The following is an 18,292-nucleotide window of genomic DNA, read 5'->3' as shown; positions in this document are numbered from 1 at the left end:
AGAATCCGCCTGCCAATGCAGGGGACACGGGTTCGAGCCCTGGTCCAGAAAGATCCCACATGCCACGGAGCAACTAAGCCCATGCACCACAACTACTGAGCCTGCGCTCTGGAGCCCACAAGACACAACTACTGAGCCCATATGCCAAAACTACTGAAGCCCACGTGCCTAGAGCCCGTGCTCCGCAACAAGAGAAGCCACTGCAGTGAGAAGCCTGCGGACCGCGATGAGGAGTAGCCCCCACTCGCCACAACTGGAGAGAACCCGCGCACAGCAATGAAGACCCAACGCCGCCAAAAATAAACAAAATAATTAAAAAATTAAAATATCGGGGCTTCCCTGGTGGCACAGTGGTTGGGGGTCCGCCTGCCGATGCAGGGGACGCGGGTTCGTGCCCCGGTCCGGGGGGATCCCACATGCCGTGGAGCGGCTGTGCCCGTGGGCCGTGGCCACTGGGCCTGCGCGTCCAGAGCCTGTGCTCTGCGGCGGGGGAGGCCACAACGGTGAGAGGCCCGCGTACCGCAAAAAAAAAAAAAAAAAAAAAATTAAAATATCAAAAGTAAATAGAATTGGCTTCCATTTACAGAGTACCCACATGAACTCATTCTCATAAGAACCCTATGAAACGTAGATGAGGAGACTGAGAAATTAAGTATTTTTTGTAAATTCAATCAGTTAGTAAACAGCATAGATTGGATTTATTCCAGATCTTGTAGTGCAAAGTAAAGTAACAAAAAGATGAATAAAAAATTTTGTACCAGAAGTTCAACCAAGTCTTTGGGGAAGCTTGGGCAGCCATGATCTCATTTATAAGATCATTAAAATTTAGGTTCCTGGATTAATAAGGTCCCATGCCTTATTGCATGCTCTTTGAGAAACATAATGAGGTTTAGGTACCCAAGACTGGTTTCATTTGCTTTCTCCTTCTCCTCCGGTAGACGCACCTCTGCTGAGTAGATGCTTGGTGTGAGCCATCTAACAAACAGCTCTAGTTCTAAGACCGTGTCACTTTGTGTGATATCCAGCTACTCTCCCTACCCCTTCCATCAAGACAGTTTCCTGATCAGTGCAAAATTGTGACTACATTTAACTAAGCCAGACTATGAATGGCAATCTCAGCTTACCTTCAGATGTGATCATTATTTTATGCACTTATTTTTAGTCCTCTGTTCAACCCTATCACTGTTGTTCTGTGTTATGCCTTATGTCTTTAATGCCTTGAAGACAAGGTTAATACTTGTTTTGTTTATTTCATTCTTAGCATAGCTTTGCATACAATTAGGAACTAAATAAATTCTTATGGTGACATTGTTTTTTTGTAAGCCAGAAGTTTACTGATTTATTTAATTTTATTTCATTTGACTATCTTAGCATTTAACTAGTGTGCTGGATTGTTTTTTAATTTGCAACTATACAAAAATGATTTTTTTCGTTAGAATAATTTTGCCCAAATAAAATTGGGTAATCTTAATACATAATTCTTAATTTACAGAGATGATTTTTGATACATGATATAATTTTTTGTGTAATTCTTGGTATATTTATATCTTCTTTATCTTACTCATCATTGTATTAGTTACATAAAAACTGTGCCGTTACTCTATACATAACTGATTTGCTCTTCAGTTTTGTCACCTTCATTTTCGGTGAGAAGTGTATCTAGTAAAATGATTGATGAAAACTGAATGGTTGAACTTCGGAGCCTCATTGGACTCTGGTACATGGCAGGATTAATGCCATTTCGCATTCTATGTTTCATAAAATATTTAGAGTTCTCTGCCATTTGATTCTGGAAGTACACATTACCGGAGCATTTTTTGAGAGTTTTTACTGATTTTGTGGCCCAGTAATTGCAGGTGATGTACCGGCCAAATGCATCCCGAAATGTCTTGTTGAAGAGGGTGTAGACCAGAGGATTCACCCCTGAGGAAACATAGCCTATCCACACAAATATCTCCAGGAGCATTTTGAGAGTCGTCTGGTTGCAGGAATCACATAAAGCTAAAGTTATATTTGTAATAAAAAAGGGGCACCACATAAGCAAAAAGAGGAAAAACACAATCCCTAGAACCTTTGAGGCTCTCTGTTCATTGGAAATGGTATGCACTGACTTTTTTCCTACTGTGGACGTTCTTCGCATAAGTATGTTATCACTTGCATTAGGCAGGGTTTTGTCCTTGTGAGAACCATCCAGCATTGCCACTTTTTCTGGTGTTGAGCAAGGTGTTTCATCCCTTTGGAAAACTGTGGACACAGTCAACCACATTAGGCGTTGAGGTGGCTTGTTTTTGACCAAGTAAGCTTTCTTCTGTAAAGCATGGATAGTGAGAAAGTAGGTGACAATCATGATCGCCAGAGGTGTAAAGAAGGAAGCCAGTGAGCCAAAGAGCATGAAATTGCCAAAACGATCCTTTGTCAGCCCACAAGTGATGTTGTTTGGGTTACCCACATCAGTGTCTATACCTTTAATAGGGATTGGAATGGCAATGCCTAAGGAAGAAGAAACAAGATAAATTGAGTTATTTTATGACCTTTGACTCTTAGATTAGGTCCTTTTAAAGTTTATCTTACTGACTTTACCCTATTAGTGTATTGTAATTCCTGGTACCCACAATGCAGAATCTGTCAAGCAATAAATCAGTGGAAGATTTGACAAATAGAACCTAAGTAAGCAAACCTGCTGTTTTTAAAGAGATTGGTTAGTGGTTTCAGTTTTGTAATTAAAGCTTCCCTAAAACCATAGTGTATGCATGAAATAGTAGAGAATGTCTTCATTTATTCTCCATTTCTCATTATCTATTTTTGTTTGTTGATCTATCCCAAGTTAAGGAAAAGAATTCAGAAGAGAAGCTGCTTTTATCTTAATATCCAGTGTAGTTGAGCTAAAGAGACTTAAGAATACATTCATGCAATATCTTAATTCTGAGTAGATACCTATTTTATAATCTTTGAGGTTACACAGTTTCATTTAACAGACAGTTTTATCTTTTGATATTTGTGAATGTCTTTTAACCTTTTCTTTCTGACTTCTTAGGGAAAACTCAGGGTTTATTGGTTTTTTTTCAAATGCTACTTAAAAATTTGAGAGCGAGTGGATCATGAAATTTACTTGCTTTTTAAAAAATATTTATTTATTTTTGGCTGTGTTGGCTCTTTGTTGCTGCATGCGGGCTTTCTGTAGTTGCAGTGAGCAGGGGCTACTCTTCATTGTGGTGCACGGGCTTCTCATTGCAGTGCATGGGCTCTAAGCACGCGAGCTTCAGTAGTTGTAACACTTGGGTCCAGTAGTTGTGGCTTGCGGGTTCTAGAGTGCAGGCTCAGTAGTTGTGGCGCACGGGCTTAGCTGCTCTGCGTCATGTGGGATCTTCCCGACCAGGGCTCGAACCCGTGTCCCCTGTATTGACAGGCGGATTCTTAACCACTGCGCCACCAGGGAAGCCATGAAATTTATTTTCAAGATTGAAGGTTCCTCTAATAAAAACGAAAGAAATGTACCTCATGCTAATTTTATTATACTTTAAATACCATGAAGTAGGTATTTAAATATGACCTTGTTTATTAGTGAAGTAGCTTATTAGCAAGATAGCACAAGGGTTAACCCTAATCCTTTCCCTTTGAAACAGCAGATACTTTAAAATAAGTCTGAATTAATTGATCTTTAGACAACTCTAGGAAGTATCATGAAAGAATTCACTTTTATGAATCTAAAAGTACTCCTATCACCTGCATAGCCTTTTTATGGTAACAAAGAGACCTTGACAAGAATATATTCCTCAAACCCTTTCTAATGGAGGCCACTGCTTTTTCTGCTTTTCCTCAGGTATAACACCAGAAAGAGGATTCTGTATACTTTCTTTTCTACACTAGGGGTCAGCAAACTATAGCCCAAGGGCCAAATCTGGCCTGCCTTCTGTTTTTTAAATAAAACTTTATTGGAACACAGCCATACCCATTTGTTAATGTATTATATATGGCTGCTTTTGTTCTGCTGCAGAGTTGAGTACTTCTGACAGAACCATATAGCATCTGTAAGACCAAAATATTTACTGTCTTGCCCTTTATAGAAAAACTTGGCTGGCCCCACCTCTACCCTGTTACTTGCAGGTAATCATTACACTGTTCTTTCCCCACCCCAAAGCACTTCCCTTTTAAAGTCTATTTAAGCTACTTATACCACTCTATTCTCCATCTAGATCATCTACCAACCTCCAGGATATATGTCTGTCTTCCTTAATGGTTTTGGCCCCTTGCTATAGTTTTCTATCCACTGTTAACCTTGCTATCATCTTCCATGACTTCATCCCATTTATTACTCTTCTAACACCTAATTTTATATTTCTTGAACTCTTCAACTCCAGTGCACTCCTGAAGCCATCCATCCATAAGTCCACTTAAAACTACCCCATAGGGACTTCCCTAGTGGCGCAGTGGTTAAGAATCTGCCTGCTAGTGCAGGGGACATGGGTTCGAGCCCTGGTCCAGGAAGGTCCCACATGCCGTGAAGCAGCTAGGCCCGTGCACCACAACTACTGAGCCTGTGCTCTAGAGCCCACGAGCCATAACTACTGAGCCTGCATGCCACAACTACTGAAGCTTGTGTGCCTAGATGCTCCACAACAAGAAAAGCCACTGCATGAGAAGTCTGCACACCACAATGAAGAGCAGCCCCCACTCACTGCAACTAGAGAAAGCCCGTGCGCAGCAACAAAGACCCAACACAGCCAAAAATAAATAAATTAAAAAAAGAAAAAACTGGCCCATATCGAAAATCATGAACTCTGATATTTCCCTTTCTTGTCCTGCTGCTCTTCATTACTTCTCTTTACAGTTATCTTGACATCTAGTGCATCCTTCCTTCTCTTTTTTCACATTCCACTAACTCCCATCAAGGCTCAGGTTACCTTCCCAACCAGCTTGTTGGTCAATGTCATTTAAGTTTTCACTAGTATTTTTTATACCTTACCCTCTTATTCTCCTTTCGCCTTACTGTTGTCAGATGTTACCTAGGATAACTGTAAATTCAGAAGAAGAAAGTGAGCTCTTTTTTTTTTTTAGCACTTTGTAGAATTTAAAAACTGAACTAACCTCATTATTTGCGTTTTCTTTTACAAAGTCACTAAATTGTCATTGGTTCTACAACACAAAGTGTGATGAAATGAAAATGGCATTGATCTTGGCCTTTGTGCTAAAAAGCTGTTAAGTCTTTAAGCCAACTGTTTAAAACCTCTAGGTTTCTTTTCTCATCTGTAAAAGGAAAAAGTAGATTTGTAAGATCCTTCTAAGCTGTAATTTTGGGTTCATCTTTTTATTCTTTTCTTCCTGTATACATATCACTTAGTATTAGTCCATCTTCCTGAATGCAAAGATTCTTTTTCTTATTTATCTTTGTATTCTTAGTATCTAACATATCATAGGTACTCTATAAATTTGATCAATTTATAAATTCATGTCATCCAGCCTTGATTGAGGTACCAACAGGCTGTTTATTGGCTTGATTATATTTCAGTTTCAGTGTTTTAATTCTCTTAAGGAGCCATTTCTCCTATTTTCCCTCTACCTTTGCCCTATTGTCTCCCCCCCCCCACCCCCCGCCTCCAGCCTACCCTAACACACACTGTTTCCCTTTCCTTCTCCCTTATCACACTGAGCTTACCAAAAAGGTATGGGTTGTTTGATATGAACTACTTTAGTTTTCCTTCTCTCCACTCTAAATTTTGGCAGTTGTCACCCATCCATGCCTTTTCCGTAGCTTCTTTTTTAGGGGCCTCTTCTATCAATCAGCCTCTGTCCCCAAAGCTAGCCTTTTCTCTCTACTTGCAGATACCTCCATTCTGAATAGAGTTTTCCTTGACCCTAATTTCCTCCCAAGCCAGACTAGTAACAGTCCTTAGTTTTACCTCCAAATTTTTCAAAAGAGGTTTGGCCTTGGTATCTTTATTCCGGGAATATAAAGGTCATTTTCAGTGTCTTGCTTTCTTGATTTTTCCCCCAGCGTTCTTTTTTCTGATTAGGGAGAGAAGTCACATCTTTTTCTTGCTTTCCTTTTAGCATTTTCAGGTCTCTCTTGATTTTTTTTCTTCTTTGAATTTTTCCTTACTAGGAGAATGTGAATCTGCTGGCAAACCGTTAATGATCATAGTGACCGTTGTGAATCTGTTTTTCTGATACTAACTTAATTAAAAGATTTGAGTTATCATTTATGCTGTACTTCATGCTAAGATACTCTAATATAGCAGCTATCTTTGAGTATTAAACATGGGCACAGGGGCATAAAAACAGTTTAGAAGAAATACAATTTCTCCCAAAAATTATTTCTGAACATCGTTTGTGTATCTCTTAAAACTTGTAATTAAACATGTTCAAAACACTTAGACAGTAATGCCTTTAGTCTGCATACATACTGGTTTCCAAGGTGAATATATGAACTCTGATACCTGCATACAAAAAGTTTGGGTTCTTTTTGTTTTTGTTTTTTTTTCCTCTTTTCCTATTTATCTTCTTAGGTGTGATTTAAGATGCATTTCATTTTTTTAAATTGTTGTTACTTTAATAAAATTTCAAGATTCTGCATGCTACCCAGACCTTAATGATCGGTTGACATATATGAAAACTGTTTTCAGATTTAGTCTTCCTGCATGTCAAAATCAAGCCTTGAACTTTTCTTCTTTTTCACACTTTTTGCTGATAGTGTGCTTTAGAGGCTGTACGATGAATGTAATGTTGTGAGGAGCTTGTATTGGTGTAACAGTGTCTACCAGGCCTGGTAATCTCCTAGCCAAATGGAACCAAAGCCTATATACACCACCCCACACCCTGACATTCCCCACATACCTATTGAAATTAACCACACCACTGTAATCTTGATGAATGCTGTAGCTCGTGAGTTATATTGATTGGCCTGGATTGGCTTTTTGATGGCTATGTAACGATCCACTGAAATGGCGCAGAGATGCATGATGGATGCAGTAGAAAAAAGAACGTCAAGAAATAACCAGGCAGGGCATAGAACGAGTGGGAGGGGCCACATAGCCTCTGAAAGAAAGAAAAACAAAACAAAAACATATTCTCCTCAAAATGGCAACCTTTAATCTACAGTTTCTTTTTTAAGTGATACATATTTTTTAACCTTTTTCTGTATTCATCTGAAATTTTACGACTTAAGCTCCAAGGTAATGTTTGACTTCAGATAATGGAGTCAGTAATATTAAATACATTCTGTAGATGGTACCCTTTAAATACATTTTCTGTTTTGTATAATAATTACAGCTCTTTTCCTAAATCAGTTTAGCATTTTTAGCATTATTTTGACCTTTGCTCTTTTGTGTATTCCTTTTGTGATCTTTTAAAAATGTATACAGTGTTGCAACTGGAACTTAACCTTACTATTCAGATAAAATTTATTTTTAAACTGCTATTGTATTTAAAAAAAAAAAAACATTTACCGAATAGAGGAAGCCATATAATGTGGCAAAAAGAATATTAGCATGGCAGTCTCAGTGAGGCCTGGGATTTCGGCTTACTTCTAGCATTAACTAGCAGTATGATCCTTGTTTATAGCAAACTCTAATTTGGTGAAATAATTAAGTGGAATGACTTGAGTTTTCCTTTTGACAGAAATAGTTCTTAAATAAAGTTTGCAAAAGGAATGGCTTCAGATTATTCCAAAGAAAAATGGGTTGTTACCCTTCCAATATAGTCCATCCTTCACTCCAAGCAAGGAGATGTAATAAACAGTACAGACTTGGGTTTAAAATGAAAATCTCATTATTAAGCATAGTACTTTATTTAACAAATTTTTATTTAAAAAGCATTTATTCTATACCTCATACAGTCTGAAACACTTTAGAAATATTAACTTTTGATTATATAAACCCTTTTTATGGTTTAATTGTATGTCCACTGACATGTAAACTACTTTTCTTTTCCTGGTTTTTGTGAGTGTATCTGACTTTGACAGGTATAAAATGATTGAGATAATTGAAGAGGGAACCAAGATAACTATCTCAGGGTTTCAGAGCACCAAGAGACCCTTTAATTGTAAACTGTTTAAATTCAGGAAGCCTCGGTGTGGAGAAAGGTTAGTATCCCAGATCAAAAAAGGACCATAATTTAGGGAAAGAGGTTTTAGATAGACTTGAATATGTCTTTTTCAAGACTCAAGTGGGATCTCAGTGAAAAATATTTGGATACTTCACAAAAAAAGGTAGGTAGCAAAAAAAAAAAAAAAAACAGGTAGCAAAAAAAAAAAAGGTAGGTAGCAAGGCTGACAAACACACCATTTGGTGCCTTCTGTTTCCAAAGTTGGTATGTGGCATGCTTAATAGAAATATTAAAATATTTCTTTTTAAAACAAAATCAGTATGAATTTTTTATTGAAAAAAAGATAAATGATTCCTTGGTACTTGGTTCCATGCTCAGCAGATTCTTTCAAAAGGATTTAAAGCATTAGGTGGAAAGAGTAATTCATACTTTTAAGTAAATTACTGTAATCAGACTTTTCCTACTTCACTGAATTGGGGGTGGGGATAAGGGACAGAGATGATAAATTATAATCATTGAGCTGGAAGAGACCTTAGAGATTATATCATTGATTTTGTGGATGAGTAAATTGTGGTACAATTAAGTCTTTGAATATGAGAGGGAGCATTTATTTATCAAAATTTAAATGTTAATTGAAAGTGTTCTTTAGGGCCTTGCTAATCAAGGTGTGCTCTTCAGATCAGCAAGGATCAGCATCACCTAGGAACTAGTTAGAACTGCAGGCTCTTGGGCCTCATCCCTTAGGTACTGAATCATACTGCAGTTGAAGGAAATACCCAGGTGATCTGTATGCAGATTAGTGTTTGAGAAGCACTGCTTTCTTGAAAAGGTTGTGTATTGAGTTTGCTGGCGTAGGATAGGCACTCAGAATTCCTCACAGAAACAAACTTATGCAAGACTGCTCAAAATAAACAAAGAAATAAAGTATGGCAGAGAAACTTGTGTTTAGAATGAATCTAATCAATCAGACTTTCTCCCTCTTAGCCGTAGTGTTCAGTTTTCCTGTTAACTAGTGGAAAAGGACCTTGAACAAAGGCAGCAATGTACTCTTTGACCTGAGCTTAAGCAAACTTATGGTCTAGAGTGGAAAGAATCATCCATGACAGATAGTTTTGCAGTGGAAGCTACTTGAAGTGAGGCTTCATCTTCAACTATCCTGAAGTTCAGATTTAGAACTGAGTAGGAAGTAGAAAAATACTCAAGCCTAGAGCTACAACCAGAGATGTTAATCATAGTTAAGGATTTTAAAAGGCAGATAATTAATGTCTTATATCTTATATCTTCTTATAGGCTTCCTTTTTTTAAATGCATGATCTCTATCATCTTTCAAAGTGGGTTGCTAATAAATTTAAACTTGCCTATTTAGCTATTCTAATTATGGATTATATTTTTTTAAATTAAGGTCTGGAAAATTCTAGTCATAAATCTAGTAGCCGTGAGTAGGAAGCCACAATAGAATTCTCATATGAAAAGTACATGTCTTTGGAATTGAACTGCCTGACCCACATACTTCTAATTGTGAGCTAAGAGGGAAAGCTCTTTAGTGCTGGTTTTCACAAGCCTGTGAAACCTTGTTAGCCTCCTTTTCCAACATAATGAATTTATTTTATAAACTCCAATTTTGGAACAGAAAGTGGATAGTGGATATTAAAATTAATGCAGATCATTAAAATTTTATTACTTGAGTGCTTTCTTAATTGATAATAGTAGAGATGTTGAAACGTGATAGAGAAATTTCTTTAAGAAAGAAAGAGACTGAGATTTAGAATTAAGAGTGATGGATCTTTTTGATTAACCTTTATGATTCCAAGTTTCATGAAATACTAGTGAATAGACTGTTTTTATGAAACTAATATAAAAGTAACAGATGACTGCATTAAATAGGTATCTTTTATACAAAGCTAAAATAATTGCCTAAAGTAGAAATCACGTGATACAATAATTTATACAAGTTAAAAACAGTTCTAGACATTCTCAGTTTATGAAAGGATTTTTTCTAGTCCAGATATTTTCATTCTAAATAGTATTAATTTGATAGGCTCAAGGTCAGAAAAGTTTTTTACTATTCAGAGTAACTGAAAAAGGTTAACTTGGTATGGTGAGATAGGTTAGCTATTCAAAAACTTATATGTTATTTTTATTAGGAGTTTTAATTTGGTTTAAGGATTTATAATTTCATTTATTTGTTATAATGTATTATGTCTAACTTATTTCCATAAGAATGTAATGTATTATTTTAAATGGAACATAAAAAGAAAGAAAGAATCTAAGGGAAATAAGTTATCAGGTACTTAAACTAAATTAATTACTGCTGGGGCTCTAAATTAGACTTTTTTTTAATAAAAGCTAATACAGAAAGGGGAAGACATTTAAATTATATAGTATTTGTTGTCCCACAAAAAGAAAGCACACAAAATTTCTCTGAAAAACAAATCCCGGGCTTCCCTGGTGGCACAGTGGTTGAGAGTCCGCCTGCCGATGCAGGGGACACGGGTTTGTGCCCCGGTCCGGGAAGATCCCACGTGCCGCAGAGGGAAGACCCCACATGCCGCGGAGTGGCTGGGCCCCTGAGCCATGGCCGCTGAGCCTGCGCGTCCGGAGCCTGTGCTCCGCAACGGGAGAGGCCACAACAGTGAGAGGCCCGCGTACCGCAAAAAAAACAAAAACAAAAACAAATCCCACTTCCCACCTCGTTGCCCTATCCACTTCATTAAACTCAAAGAGGAATTTACTTCCAATAAGGTTTGAATAATGGCATTTCTTTGGGTGCCTAAAATAATTACAAATTGATAATTATAGGAGCAAAACAAGTCTTAGATGAGTCTTGGATCATGGACAGTTTGTTATTTATCTAAAAATATTAGTAGCACAAATATCTTGTTTAAAATGAAGACTTGTGTGCTGTACCATCATACATAAGGGGTGGTAGAATTGCCGTTCAGTTACATACGTTTCTATTTGTCTCCCAGGGAAGGCTCAGTAACTTCTTAGACCTATGTCTAATATCTTCCTCAGAAAAGATGTCTGGCAGTCATTTCAAGGATTCATGCAAGTATTGGTTAAGACCCACATATTCTGTATCATTTAATATGAAACATAACCTTAAAAAAATATTGGGTTCTGCCTTGTCCCTAGAGAAAATTCTATGGCCCTCCTGTTCGATAGAGTTATTTGAGATATAAATGTTGTCTTTGCCAAATATTATAGTTTTGGTTGATATAATTTCTCATTTCATTTGAGAAAGCAGTGTAACAGAGGTTAAGAGTGTGAATTCTAGAATCAGTTCTCCTAGGTTCAAATTGTATCTCTGCCACTTACTTATTCTTATCTCCTCTCTTGTAAAATGGGCATGATAATAATAATACTGATTTTATAGAGTTGCTTTGAGGATTAAATGCAATAATACATGTAAAGTGTTTAGAACAATATCTGGCATAGAGAAAGCACTCAAAATGTTAGTTCTTATTACTATTATTGTTTGACAGAAACTAGCCAACTAGCCCAACCATTAAAACACTCCCACTTAGAAACAATGAGCCATATCATCAGTATAAAACCTGGTATGTTTGTCTTCCTGCCTGCTGTAGCAAGAGTGCGTGCATCCAATTAAACTTAAACTGTACTTCAAAAAAAGGGCATGAGAACATGTTTAACTGTTCAACTTTTAATTAAATTTGTCATGAAAGTATGCCTTTTACTAAAGTTGAATTTTAACTGTTATATATGTGGCAAAGAAGCATAAGTAACCTATGTGCATTGCCAAACATTGCCATGCCTTTTTGTTCGTTTTTTTGTTTTGGAAAGTAATTGACATTAATCTCTGAATCTGGCACATAAAAGATTTCCCTTTTAAGGATTTAAAGACTATTTTTAAAGCCATCCCAAGAGGACTATGTTCGTGGAGGTAAATAGTTCATGAATGTATTGGAGCAGGACAAATCCTAAATGGCTCTAATGTCCAAAAAGGACATAGTTTTCAAGTACACGTTTTTTTTAATCTCAAATTCTTATGTTTCTATATTTATCTTCTGGAAAAGACAGACCTAGACCAGTGCTTAAATTTTTATTACAAAGCTTCTGCTTTGTTTTTGTTATTCTTGTTTTTTCGTTACATTTGAGCATATGAGGTATCCTGGGGTTAGATGTCCAATATAGTGTTTTAAGCGTTTCGAGTGATTTAATACTTATAAAAATTTTTCCTTGGTTTTTTAAAATTTCCACTTTCCAAAAAGAAGTGCCTTTAATTGCTTTGCTCCCTCATTTAAGAATTAGGTAGAGCAGCATTTCACTGCATAAATGAATAACTGATTTGTTTTTCTTTTACTGCTATACATTTATCTCATCTCTGGTGAAACTCACATCCAAACTAAATCTTATATTTAAGTATATAAACCCTTTGCATGTTGTACTGGTACTTGCCAATTATTAGTGCCTAAAACGTGCTGGGACCTACTTGACAATTTCACAAGATATTGGCAATGGAAGATGTAGCATAACCATTTTACAGACAAGGTGATTGAACTCTGATATGTTGTTAAGTGACTTGCATAAGCCAATACAAGAGAACCAGGATTCAAAGCCTAGGGTATCTTGCTTCAAACCCCCATCTTTCAGCCATTTTATACACCCTCTTTCAACTGTACCACAGATACTGTTTCAACTTACAGATCATGAGACATGGATTAAAACTTGTTGTAAATAAGCCAGTAATGACCAATGAATGACCAAATGCTGTATTTACTCCCTTTACATTTTTAATCATTTATTTCATGAGAGAAGGCAAAGTTCGGAGACGTTCTTAAACTGTGAATAATCTTTCTTTTTTATATCGGCATATGATGTTCTGTTTTCCTTTGCGTCCTACTCAAGTATTTCTAACCTAGGCAACTTCAAGCCTTATGTTATAAGCTACTAATTTGTGATCATGATTTTTAAGAATTATAGACAAAACAGTAAAAAACTGGAAAGTAAAGGTTAAGTCCAATGCTCCCAAAGAGGAAGAAGTGACAGAAAAGTTGATGTAGCACAATTTGAAAGACCATGTTTTGCCTGCCAGTCATAATAATCTTGGAAGAAATTCAAATAATATATAATCAAATATTATACAAATTTTTGGTTCAATAAAATGTTTCTCAGTATAAAAGCCACTTTAAAATTTTCAGTGCTCTCCTTTTTTTTAAAAACTACATTTTATTAGAATATAAAGTTTCAGTGTTACTGTCATTGAATTTCCGTGAGATAACTAAAATAACATGTCATTCATAGTGGTAATTAGTTTGTTTATGTTTACAGAGCCAGGGACACTTTTGTTTGTACAGACTTCAGAAGTTCTGAAGATTATCCCTATAATGAGAGAAAAATACACAAAATCTACTTCTGCATTTTAAGATTATAGAAATTCTTATAAATGCATTAATTTAGAAAGTCTTAGTATTTGTTAACACATGAAAGGCTATCAAAAACTCTTAGTATTTGAAGTCAGGTCCCCATTTATAATATGTGCAGTTCCCAATTTATGAATGCATCCTTTTGAAGCTTTTTAGAGGGCAACATGCATTTTCTCATATATTTTCTCATAGAAATAGAATAATGTTTTCAATAATGAATTAATTCAGTAATATTTTGAATAGTGGTTAAGTTCCCAGGTTAGTTTATTTTTAAAAATCTACTAACCTTTCTATATAGCTTAATTACTGATAGTAGAAGTGTTTCAGTCTATGAAAGAGTTTATTTTGTAATTAAAAATTTACATTTGAAAGAAGGAAATTAGGTTAAAAATGTAATAATTATTTCAGACATAGGAAGACATTCTACATATTTTGTGTTAAAATATGTTGGATTTTCTGCTGACTCTTATAGCTAAGAATATCTTGGGCCCCAAATATTTAAATATAAACTTAGTTTTCAGCTGCTATGTACCTACTGTTTTCCTGTGGAATACATGGGATTATCACTGTTGTCTGCTTTTGTGTTTTGTTTGTCAGCTTATTTAATGCCATGAAACTTTGCCTTTTAAGATTCCTTAACTGTTTAGTTGTTGATTTAAGTATCTGCCACAGTATTTTGCAAAGACTAATAGATGTTTGATGGACTCATGGATTTTAAAGTTAAAATTCACTTCAATCTCATTTATTCAACATAACGTCAATTAAATTTTGTGGTAGTATGAGACGAGCATTTTAATATTTTTTGTACGCCTAGCAAAGCACAATTTAAAGAGTGATTTGACACATTAAACTATTGTGTGCATGGAGATAAGAGTTTGAATCAATGCCTATACAGTCTTTACCATATATGCATAAATGTTCCTGCATAATCCTCATTTATTTCTTTTAAACTTTATTCAGAATTAAGATTGTTTAGGTTCTCCTTTAGAGTAAGATTTCTTAATTATTTTCCATGGTTATGTGTAGCACTAGATTATTCAAAAGGTTGCAAATTTGTAAAAGGGAGGGGTATAGACAGGCAATATTAATGATTAGAGAGTCTTCTAAAGCAGAAAACCTTATTCATTACTGCATGTCCTACCACAGAATTTAAAGCCTGGATAAGAGTTGATTTAGAATGGGAAGTTTTAGCCCGTCACCATCCGATTATATATGGGGGATCAAGTACTTACTTTTAGATATCTTTCTGTACTTACTTATAAAAATGTAACATTTAAACCTGAATACAATAGTTTGAATGGCAGTTTTTCTTCACCTTCTAATATATATTCTAGTTAATAAATCTTACTTCTATAACCTGAAATATTTTTATCTTCACCATATAAGCAATTCCAAGAAGCCCTATCTGCTACAAATAATCATTTTTTCTTAAGCAATTAATGAATGGAATATCAATTAATGTCAAGCATTAAATAAGTTAAATATTCTCTTACTGCTGATTCTTAAGAGCCCTCATAATTCATCATCAGAATTATTTGTGTGTACCCAAATTCTCTAACTAGAGATGATATGCATGAATAGGAAACTACTTATATCATTTTAATATCGTTATCTTTTTTATCAATATTATAACTAAGATTTCAGTTCTAATTATATTTTAAATTATTGTAATAACTCAGGTTTTGATCCCTTATTTTAGTAACTTAGAGGTCTGATTCCTCTAACATATATCAAGGACATAAATGGTCAGAAATCATAAAAATTAAACAGATGGATCATCTCTTGAGATGCTCTGAGCCAGACCATTCCTTCAGCAACTAAACATAGTTTTTTGTTAACAAGACACATGTGTAAGACTTGTGTTTAAGTCTTACGTACACAAACTATAAAGAGATATAACAAGACTTTTTAGAACAATTCCAATTTAAATTGGGGTTTAGAGATTTATATCGGAATTCAGTGATTCAAAGACCTTATTATTAATGATTAACCCAGCACACTAACTGTCACAGCAGTGTCCTAGATATTGCTTTATCAAGAAAAAAAAAAGTACTAGTAATGGGGTAAAGTATAGGTCTGTTCTTCACAATAATTTTTAGGTAATGTATGCAGAATATATGAATATTGCTAACTTGGATGACTTTTTAAATGATTTTGTTAGGTGGCTGAGGAGGGAATGGAATTGTTTCCAAGAAATTATTTTTTGCTCTTTAAAACTGATTATCAACCATAGAAAATGATGAAAAATGAGGGACTGTTTACTCACTGTACCTTTAAATAGTGCAAGTCCATATTTAAAGATTAAATGAGTATCTGTTTCTCTAATAGTATACCATAGTTCGGTGGTTTGATGGCAGGAACAAAATGAAATACTTACCAAACATTATTGTCAAGAGGGCAATCGGCATCACAAATAATCCAACCAGCAAATCAGCCACTGCCAGGGACATTAGGAAATAATTGGTAGCATACTGTAACTTTTTCTCCAGTGCAACAGCCAGAATAACGAGGATGTTTCCACCAATTGTGGGTATTATCACCATGAGTATCAGAAGAGCTGCCCAGTGCAGCTTATTTCCCTGTTCCTCAACAATCTGTTTCATTTCGTCTGGTATCGATTCTGTCTGTAATCCAGACCAGTTAGAAGAGATTAAATGGTCAAATGAGCTCTGCAAAATGTGCTCAGGAATTGTGCGTCGTTCGAATATTCTATAAGAGAGAGCCATTCATTGTTTTTCTTTAATTTTTTCCGATTCCAGACAGTGGTCAGCATGGTCAGTAGCTAAGCTGGTCGTCTGCATTTTTAAGCCTTTGTACCCATGCCAAATACTCAAGGCCAAAGTTGACTCCTTCCTTAAAAAAAGAATTTCAAGTTCTATAAAATGAGAGCATACATACATTTGTCCATGTCTGTAGGTAAGACCCGAGTGTTTAGTATTCTGCAGAGGTTCCGGTTTCCGAAGGCTTAGTGAAAGAAACTGATAGCTGTGAAAAAAAGACTATATTTTTGGTTTCTCTCTCTCCCTCTTTTTTTTTCTTGTAGTGGTGGAGTCGAGTTTGAATTTGAATGCCAGAGAGCTTCCCCTAGATATAAAAATATGTCAATTGCATTATTTTATTTCTTTATTTTCAAAACCCAGTTTAAAAAGTTGAATTTATTAGTAGCCCCTCCCTCCTCAATAGGTCTCTTGTGCATTTGTGACAATGCAGCCAATCCTCATAAACGTATGCCTGGTATGCTCCAATTAATGAAACGAGATATATTAATTTTTTCAGTGGTATAATAAAAACCTAGGTGTTTCCTGACCCTTGAATGTCTTTTTACCTTTACTTTAGAATATGTACAGAAGATTAGAAACATCAGAGCACCAAATAGTTCTGAATAGAACTTTTCATACACACTGGCCATCTACCTAGAAACACTCCAAGCCCCCATAACGTATAAATAAATGATTTACCAGCTAGGAATCCTTATTTGTAATTGGGTTTTGTCTGAGCAGGTTTATTTTAATACTGATATAAATGCCATTTTTGTAAAACATTTTATAACTCCTTTAGTTTGAAAGAAGGGGAGAAAATACGTATTACTAGAATCCAGATACTTGTTTTTACTTATTTCATCCTTCGAAGAAAGCATGTTTCTGCAACAAATATTTTCCAAATTTATCACTTTATGTTTATCGCTTTATGCCAAATTTGAACCAGTTCTTTTTTGGTTTTAAGTAGTAATTTTTTTCTTAACCTTCCCAGTTTCCGAGGGAAGGAGGGGAAGCTGAGAGGAAGATTAAATCATTTATTCATAAAATCTACAAATCCCACGTTAAAAATCTCCCCTTTAACATTTGTAAATTTTTCGTTTTGGTTTTTTTAACCACTGAATAGAAATAAAAGATTATGGTAGCAGAGTTTGTGAAGAAAGTAAAAAAGAAAACTCTTTAGATCAACTCTATATTTATTTGTTAAATACTTACCTCTTGCTTGCTCTTTACTCTCCCAAGCATGTCATCTTATCTGCTCAGTAGACCAGATGCTGCTGTGACTGAAGTCCTCCTCCCATTGACTTATTCTGAGCCTCCAGCACTGGTGCTTGAAAGCAATGAAACAAATGTGTTGTATAGCTGTAAGCGTGCCAAGGAGGTTATTTCATCTTTGATACATTCATTTTTAGAGAGTAGCAGCATTCATTATAACTCATAAAATCACTAGTTAAGTATGTTAAACCAGTTCGTGACCCTTATTCAAGTTATATTCTTAAGAGCTCTCTTTAATATTGGGGGGACTGTAATAAACTCTGTCATTTTAGCTTAACGTAGTTCTGTTTTAGATTAACCCTAGGCTGTTTTTCCCATTTGAGAAAGAATAAGATACAATCTAGAGATACTAGAGCTTTAATTCCGTGAAGGTTCTGCCCAGTGAACCTTAGAGTGATTTCCAGAGCTCTAATTTCTACCAGTGAAACAAGATTCTTATCCAGCTTTTATGCCTTTGTTGTGGAACACAATTAATTTGCTCTGGTTACAACCTTATATAGAAGAACACAGAAAGGTTTGAATTCTACATGCTTACATAAGTTTTAGAAGAGACTTTTTCATTGCTTGCTTTTAAAAAGATGGCCTCTGGATTTGGGAGTTGGTTCATTGGCAGTTTTTTTTTTCACAGATACATTGGGGAAAGTATGTGATATATAATGAAAATACATTTCTGCCTTATTTCAGAAAATTAGTGTAAAAGTCTTATCAGCTATTCTATCTGAGTTTTCCTTAAACTGTAAGACTAGCTTAGTACTAGAACTTCAGCATTCTCAAGGTTTCCTTTTAAAAGGTCATCATAGGGGACTTCCCTGGCGGTCCAGTGGTTAAGACTCT

General features: G+C 35.5%; 2 protein-coding genes across 4 annotated transcripts in view; one reads left to right on the top strand and one right to left on the bottom strand.

Moving 5' to 3' along the window:
* PSMD1 (proteasome 26S subunit, non-ATPase 1) overlaps window positions 1-18,292 on the top strand; it is a 105,004-nt gene that overhangs the window by 33,545 nt on the left and 53,167 nt on the right. The window lies entirely within an intron of this gene.
* HTR2B (5-hydroxytryptamine receptor 2B) lies at window positions 1,380-16,176 on the bottom strand. Its single transcript, XM_019923523.3, has 3 exons — window positions 15,805-16,176; window positions 6,832-7,032; window positions 1,380-2,490 (listed from the first exon to the last, which is right to left on the bottom strand). The coding sequence occupies exons 1-3, from the start codon at window positions 16,151-16,153 to the stop codon at window positions 1,601-1,603; spliced, it is 1,440 nt and encodes a 479-aa protein (XP_019779082.2). The 5' UTR covers window positions 16,154-16,176; the 3' UTR covers window positions 1,380-1,600.

The sequence above is a fragment of the Tursiops truncatus genome, chromosome 7 (genome assembly GCF_011762595.2).
Source record: "Tursiops truncatus isolate mTurTru1 chromosome 7, mTurTru1.mat.Y, whole genome shotgun sequence".
Taxonomy (NCBI): domain Eukaryota; kingdom Metazoa; phylum Chordata; class Mammalia; order Artiodactyla; family Delphinidae; genus Tursiops; species Tursiops truncatus.
Note: the sequence above shows the minus strand (reverse complement) of the source record. Positions and strands in the feature narration are given on the sequence as shown.

Bases quoted from the DNA above. Each gene is read 5' to 3' on its own strand.
- HTR2B (XM_019923523.3), bottom strand. From the start codon at position 16,153: ATGGCTCTCTCTTATAGAATATTCGAACGACGCACAATTCCTGAGCAC. The intron at 7,033-15,804 runs GTAAGTATTTCA...TCTTTCTTTCAG, and splicing joins CCTCTTGACAATAATGTTTG to AGGCTATGTGGCCCCTCCCA. The intron at 2,491-6,831 runs GTATGTGGGGAA...CTTCTTCCTTAG, and splicing joins GGTGTGGTTAATTTCAATAG to GCATTGCCATTCCAATCCCT.